Source organism: Spinacia oleracea, chromosome 5 (genome assembly GCF_020520425.1).
Source record: "Spinacia oleracea cultivar Varoflay chromosome 5, BTI_SOV_V1, whole genome shotgun sequence".
NCBI classification, from domain to species: Eukaryota; Viridiplantae; Streptophyta; class Magnoliopsida; order Caryophyllales; family Amaranthaceae; genus Spinacia; species Spinacia oleracea.
The window spans coordinates 58,027,632-58,035,546 of NC_079491.1; the positions used below are offsets into that span (position 1 = coordinate 58,027,632).

Genomic DNA, 7,915 nt, shown 5'->3' on the forward strand with positions numbered 1-7,915 from the left:
CGAATAACTTTGTTTATTACATTACCTATACTATAAATACTGAACACCTAAACATATCCCTTCATTCCACAGTAAACAGGCAAGCAGAAGAGAAAAGGCAGCTTATAAGTCCCTCTCTTCAATCTTCATAATCGTGCTTCGACCGTATTCTTTTGAAATGGAGGCCTGCAAGTTCACTTCCTTCATTGTGGCAATGATCATGGTTTTTTCAGTGTTGGCTACCTTCGGTGCAGCTCAAGATGGTGCAAGCGCTCCAACTCCTTCAATGCAGAGTGCTGGTGTATCTCTGCAGGTATCAGGCTTGGTTGCTGTTATTGCTTCTTTTGCAGCTTTGCTCTTCTAAATTACTCCCTAGTTCTTGAGTTCAGAGTATCTTTTATTTAAATGTTTTCCGTCTATTTCAGTGTATCTTATTTGATGTTTGTGTAAGATTCTTTCCTCTATAACATAAATATTCTTCTCTGACTAATCAATAATAATCGGGTTCATTTTGTTTTCATCTTCCTTTTTTTGGGTTTTTTGTTAATTATTGATTGCATAGTACCTGAAATTTTAAGTGAAAATGAAGCATATACATATATTGTAAATCAACAAATCATAATCAAGATCCCAATGATAAGACGTAGCTGAGAAAAACGAGCAGATAAGTCGTATAACTCAGCTGATTATTGTCAGCTAATGATTGAGAAAGTTATTAAAGTTGTATAAAGACAACTGTAAAAGTGGTAAACTTTTGTACATATTATCAAGGATTGAGTATTGACACACCATTCTTAAGAAACGCAACAAAATCAGCGTTGCTTAATAGCACCAAACAATTCTTCAAACGACAGTTTAGGAGCATCTGGACTGGCAATTATCTCTACTACTTTGTAAGAAGCCTCGGGATGTATCAATGCTTCAACAGCAACTTCGGCAACTTGATCCCTTGATATACTTCCTCCAGAAAGAGTATCCTATCAATGTACAAGCACATCAGTACCTGGTCAATTGCATAGAAATAAAGGCACAGAACATAAGAAAAAGGAGCTGTAAAAGGCAAAGTCACCTCTGGTTCCATGATTATATTTCCAGAAGGAGGATCATTTTTCAATCCACCAGGCCGTACAATTGTGTAGTTTATGCCAGATTTCCGGATGTAATTCTCAGCTTGTAGCTTTGCAACTAATACAAGTCCAAATATATTCAGAAAGATGTAGGCTGGATTAAGCAACTGCCCCATTGCAGCACCATTGACTAAAATGGAACTGACTATAATAAATCTCTTGACACCACGCTTGCGACATGCTTCAACGAGATTGACAGTTCCATAATAATCCACCTGCAGTCAGATGATGTTATAAATAGACCAATTACATCATAACGAAATTTCATACTCCGTATTACAAATAGTGATGAATAGATGCTTATATGATCACAGAGGCAATTTTGTCCCGTTAACGATTTAAGCTAAAACAATGAAAGGTACTCCGTAGTGGCTAAAAAGAAGAAGAATGGGGACTGGTTCATTCATAGCCTTGTATTGAACAAAGGAAATAGGGCAACACACAACTCTGTAGTTATTAAACTGTTCTGATTGTTAAACGCATCAATAATACTATATTAGTAAACATTATATTGCAATTTCCATCAGTCAAAAAAAAATTAGCAACAGGAACACAATTGTTTTGGGCTCTGTATTTACTGCTGTCAAACAAACACTAATGTCTGACAATGACTTGAAAGAGTACAAAACTATACAACTGCTCTACGTGGAACACAATGGGTCCAGTGAACAAATTCAAGAATATGAAAATTAAGCACACAGTCACTCCGGTCACTAGTTATCCAACTTGAGGTAGAAGTTTATTTGGGTTACTAATAACAGAAGCTACAAGTCAAGATTTTCTAACCTTCCAAGGGGCCAACGGATCCCAGGAGCGTTGGAACCCAGTTGCACATATTAAAGCCTCAGAGTCGTCACTTATGGCTTCAGCTAGCTTGTCTGAACCCTCAGTAACATCTGCTTTGACCTGTAAGCAAAAATGTCTACATTTTTATCATATCATTTCAAGATTCAATAGATTTTCAAACTAATATTGGTTCAAAGTACAATCAATACCTTCAATCTGGAATAGACGTGTCTCACATTAGGTTAAAAATGTCACACCTACATGACTCGTAGTAACAGCTATGTTACTTGGACTCGGGTACTCTAATAAACTCAGGTGCACATTCAAGTGTCGGATTCAGCTAATTAACCGAAAAGTTCTTGATTTTTTATCTTTCATGAAGAGAATAGTATACATACCTTATACCTATGCCAAGTGTTGATCTGGACAACGGACACTTGAGGTGAAATGAAGGATCCGAATGTACAGCTGGTTAGCAGTAAGGGAGGTTGAAAACCAAAGTTATGTTGGCTAAATGGGGGTCAGTGATGATCCATGTTGCCTTCGTTGTGAGGTTGTCACTGATTCTGAAGCACCCATACACCTCTTATTTTAATGCTAATTTTGCAAATATTGCTTCTGCACTCTCAAATTGTTATTGCAGATAACGCGTAGAAGTCTGAATATGCATTTGGTGTTTGGATTCAAGAAGTGTGTTGGGGCCGTATATGTAGGTTGGTGACACAGGAACCTTGCCTACTGGGATAAGATAGATATTGTTTAGAGTGGACCTTACTGTGAAGTGTGAGCATGATTCAGGACAGTGTGCAGACCAAAATCAACACTGTCATGCCTAAGAAGCAATATTTAGTTAATATTTGATGAGGATCGGTTTGCAAAGCTTCTGTGCTTTATAGTTTTGAGTTGTAATTTGGTATACCTGGTGTGGTTGGTGTTTGTAAGTTGGCTTTACTGCTGTCTTGGTACTTTTGGTGTAATAGTACATAATTTAAGGTTAGCATTCTCATGGGAGATAGACTTTGGGATCATCCTAAAGTGTCCATTACTTTCATAAGGGTACACCATTCACGTCCATGTCCATGTGCATGTCCACCCACCTTTGGGTACGAATTTTCTCCAAAAGGGGGATTTTCCCTAAAAGCCATCCTTGGTGCTTTATTCTTAATAAAAACAACTCATTTCCATCGAAAAAAATAAGAAAAAAGGTTCCCCAAACGCCCCTAATGGGGAGTCCATACTGAAACTGATCAAGATATTATAGAGTTAGTGAGTTACTTAATTCCTAAAAAATCTTACCTTCAACCCCTTAAATATATCTTTCTAAAACCACGCAATGGGAGAAGTAGCTTTCGTTTTGAAATATAGGGATCTTAATCTTCGCATTTACATTCTTCCAATAGTGACGTCTAATAACAGTTTCCTGATTCATGAACTAAACCATCATGCAGCAAGATAGCTTTCCAGATGTTCAAACAACAATATCATATCCAATGGGTTGATCGTATCCATCCTAAAGTTTTTGTATAGGACTTCCCTAACAAAATTACATGTAAATTCATTCTCATTACCCCTTACCAAACGGCCTGTAAGAACACACCATACCACAGCCTCATATTTCAATATTTCATCCTAAACAAAATGATACCCTTAAGTTCTCAATAACATGAAGACATTAAATTCACAAGTTATCAAGCACTTATCATTGACCAACACAAAAATTCCACCAAAATAAACCAAATTTCATCATCAAATTGTCATACTGATTCACAATTGTGGAACATCTTCAGAACATTAATTCAGAACTTCATTTCTTTCCGAAGTTAGGGGAAAATTGTGAAAAAAACACTTACAATTTGAAGGGCAGGATTAGTAGGAAAGGCAGTTTTCGCCTTCTCAATGTCACGAACTCCAGCCTTAACAGAGTAACCCTTAGACAACAACTGTTCAACAATCCTTTTACCAGTACTTCCAGTTGCTCCTGCTACAAATATCTTCTTCTTGGTACTCCCTCCAACTTCTCTAACCTCCTTAATTTCACTTTCTTCCATCTAAAACAGAACACAGAATACAATTTTTGTCAAACTCAGTTCATTATGTCAATTTAATAAGAATTTGACAAGCGAGTTTTTCTGGAATTTATTTTTTGAGTTAAATTCTTAGAGAAATTAAGCATAATGTCAAAAAAAAAAAAATCAATGAATTTAACAGAATTTCAGTATCTGGGTTTTTGTGGAATTGGAATTGTGAGTGGAATTCTTGAAGATATTAAACATTATGTCAAATAATCAGTTGATTTATCTCATTTAAGCATCTGGGCTTTTATAGCAATAAAATTTTGAGGTGAAATCTTGCAGATATTAAGCAAGAAATTGAAAGTTTAATGTATTTACCTTGCTCGCTTTGACAGAAAATGAAAATGGGTGGGTTTTGTTGTTGAGTGGAAAATTAGGAGTGAAGGATTTGGAGAGAGAAATTGAAAGGGTGTGAAAGACACAAGTTTTAGTGAGGAAGATGGCCATGGAATTTGGAGTACTACGCCATCCACCCGACACAAGTTAAGCTGAATTACCACCCAATAACTCAACCCCTCACATACTGCCACGTCCCATCAAACCAGACAATCAAGAGAGGCTCAGATTATAGCTTTACAAAATTAACATGACTCCATGAATCGATTGCATTCACCATTTAATCTGAATTAGCTTTTGAGTCCGTTCAAATAACCTGCAGTTGTATAGTGATTATTTTGTTTATCTTTTTAAGTTCTAGTTTTACTGACCTTGTGATTTCAGTGAGAGTATATGATTTAAATAGAGATAAATTTTGAAAATTGAAATAATACATAAATTAAATAGTGTATTATTATTGAGTGTTAATCGGGAAGATGAATTGAAAAATATTGAATGAATAGATTACTGAATTGATGTTGTATGAGGAAGGTGAAGTGAAAGAGGCAATTGGAGTTGTATAATATACTACATCCGTTTCAGAAAGTTCTTTACGCTTTGAAAAATGTGTCCAAAGTATAAAAACTTTGACCGTAAATTCTCACCATTATATACATCAAAACGTTACATGTAAGATCTTGTTAGATTGGTTTCGGAATGTATTTTCAGAATATCAAATTTTTTCACATACGAAATTGGATATATTAGTAGTTAAATATTGCATTGGAGTCCGTGCAAATCTATTATTACTATATACTAAAAGAGACACCAGGAATGACACGTGTCATTTCCTGGTGCGATTTTTTCCCGCCAAAATGTTTTTTTATTTTTTTACTTTAAAATAAATAAATTACATTATATTTTTTTTAGGAAAATAAGATAAAAATATATTTTAATTACCATAGATGTGTACTGCATAATATATTATTGGAGAATCAATATTTTCTTTATGATATAATTTTATTTATGTATTATTATAACTTTTTAATCTGATAAGAAATATAAAAAATATTGATAAATGAACTTTTAATGTTAGTCTACTATTAATAATATAATACATGGTAACTGGTAAGTAAGAATGTTAATTAAAATAATAATACATGGTAAGTAGACTAACATATAAGTTTATTTATCACGATTTTACTCAATTCAAAATATGTTGTACTTGACTAACTCGGTTATGCTCGGGTCTTTTCGAAAATTAGTCTTGAGCCATTCGGGTTTGGTTAACGTTGTTAGGTCGTTCTACATACAAGCAAACTTTGCATAGTAATATGCAAATTTAGTTCATTAGAATATTTTTTTTACACAACTTTGAATTTATACTTTTTCATACATCCTTTTTACTTTCATGTTCTCCTAATATCACAAATCTTTTAGTTACTATAAAAATAATAAATTGTCTTAGTAGTAGCCGTGCGTTGCACGGGCCCTAAACTAGTAGTAACTGTAAAGATCTTTTTGAAACAGAGGTAGTATCAAACAACAAAGAAAAAATAAAATAAAAACCAAATTGATGGAGGAAAGAATGGATGACACGTGTGATCTATTCTAATGTGTTGACACATGTCATCTAATCAAATGTGGTTTCCCTTTTTAAAGACTAGGTATAGATTGAAAATGTAATAAATGGAAACTAGTCTGTCCCGGCGCATCTATACTATATATTAAAAGGCGTTTAAAAGAAAGTTTATGTGACACGTGGCGCTCTTCTTATGGATGATTTGCTCAATGTAATCTTCATACACATTAAAAAAAGTATCAAACATGGTTTGCATAAGGTTTGAACCCTTGACCTTGAGTTTAAAGATTAAAGTCTTTACCACTAAGCTATTACATGTGTTCATGTTATCATTGCAAAAAGAAAATATAAGTAAATGTGAATGTCTTTAATGTAGTAACCCGGAGCATCGCCCGGGCCAAAAACTAGTTATTTATATAAAATTAGAAATATAATAAATTGTGAATTAGATTACATGAATGCAACTTTTTTGTATTATGGTAATAAAAATAATAAAAATAAGAGTAATTATGAAATTCATGCTTCAAGCATATACGTCTTAATGATTAATAAAATCACAAATTCTTTTTTGACGGGAACATCACAAATTCTTATTTAAGGTAGTGAACAATAAATATTGTATATTGGAGTAAAAGATAAGTCAAAATGTTAATTTAAAAGTGCCACGGTATAATGTAAAAGTTAACTATTGCGTATTTGCTAGTGATAATTTTTTCGCTTTAATAAAAATTAATTCTTCAAAATCACTAAGGAGACGTGTGATTCGCACACGGGTATGGGGTTGGAATCATGAAAGATATCTAGGTAGTATAGTTTGGAACTTGATTCTTAATACAAATGTGTTTGGTTTAGTCTGGGGATTGTTTTTTCCTTTTACAGTATTTGATACTTGTAGTAAAGGTATGAGCCAAACTTACCCACCTAGTTTTATAAACCCCATACACGTACCTCATACCTTGAATCCGTGAACCAAACACCCCCTAATAATGTTAAAAGTAACTATGTAACCCTTTAAAATGTTTATCCATCATAAAAATTATGGAATATAAAAGTTAATCAAAATATGTTAAAGCTAATCAAAAGTTGGGTAAAAGTTACTCCGTTGTACAATAAATTTATAGGTGTGAGTAGATTTTTTTTTTTGTAAGAGATGCATGATTTGCTATTAATTAATCATGTGTTTATTTGTCAGTTAATTGTTAAAATCGAAGTGAATTACTATACAATCACTATATTTTCATTGATACCATATACTCCCTCCATCCCTTTTTGTTCTTTACGTATTCTATTTCGGCTGACCCATATTGTTTTTTACATTGAGAATCTTTCCTTTAATATTACTTCATTGGGGAATTTAATCTCACACTTTTCCATTGGGGCATTAAATCTTTCTCATTTTCACAATGTCAGATTTTTTATAAAAGTGAAAACATTATAAATAAACGTAATTTGTCTTGTTTAAATAAAAAAAAATAGAGAAACCTCAATGCACAATTATTAGTCATTAAATCGCGTGAATAATATCAGTCGTAAATAACAAAAAGAGACAGATGGGTACTAAGTTGAGTAGTTTGCATTTTATTGCTTGATTTTCCGTTTTTATTTTATTTTATATGGTCTTCCATACATTAGATATTTATTTTCTCTTTCGGCTATGATTTAATCGACCACTAACTTGTCTAAACAATAGAAATATAACCTAATAAAAAAGTTTGACTGAATTTTCTCTTAAGGTTATGAAATTAATTGGACAGTGAACATTAGTTGTTCGTCATAAACAAAACAACATTAATTATAAATTTTACATAATCAAATTATTTGGTAGTGTTTCTTAAAGGGGCTTACTATTTACCGCCCCATATTACTCAAAACCGCCTCATTCATTTACCCATATACCTTTCTTTATTTACCCCCTCCTTCAACATTTAAGCATATACCCACCCCAAATCCAACCACCACCACCCGCCACCACCTCCGGCCACCATCGCCGGCCACTACCATCCGTCGTAGGTGACAAAATGCCCGAGTCTTCACAAGAGTTTTGTTCTTGTCCG

The 7,915-nt window shown here is 33.4% G+C and overlaps 1 protein-coding gene across 1 annotated transcript; it reads right to left on the reverse strand.

Moving 5' to 3' along the window:
• Positions 1–627: 627 nt before the first annotated feature.
• LOC110775738 (uncharacterized protein At2g34460, chloroplastic) lies at positions 628–4,480 on the reverse strand. Its single transcript, XM_021980340.2, has 5 exons — positions 4,283–4,480; positions 3,743–3,940; positions 1,893–2,012; positions 1,049–1,321; positions 628–956 (listed from the first exon to the last, which is right to left on the reverse strand). The coding sequence occupies exons 1-5, from the start codon at positions 4,409–4,411 to the stop codon at positions 792–794; spliced, it is 885 nt and encodes a 294-aa protein (XP_021836032.1). The 5' UTR covers positions 4,412–4,480; the 3' UTR covers positions 628–791.
• Between the last annotated feature and the right edge of the window lie 3,435 nt (positions 4,481–7,915).

Excerpts from the sequence above, each read along its gene's own strand:
- LOC110775738 (XM_021980340.2), bottom strand. The coding sequence starts at position 4,411 with ATGGCCATCTTCCTCACTAAAACTTGTGTCTTTCACACCCTTTCAATT. Across the intron at positions 1,322-1,892 it reads ATCCGTTGGCCCCTTGGAAG|GTGGATTATTATGGAACTGT; the intron begins GTTAGAAAATCT and ends ATCTGACTGCAG. Across the intron at positions 957-1,048 it reads ATATAATCATGGAACCAGAG|GATACTCTTTCTGGAGGAAG; the intron begins GTGACTTTGCCT and ends GTACATTGATAG.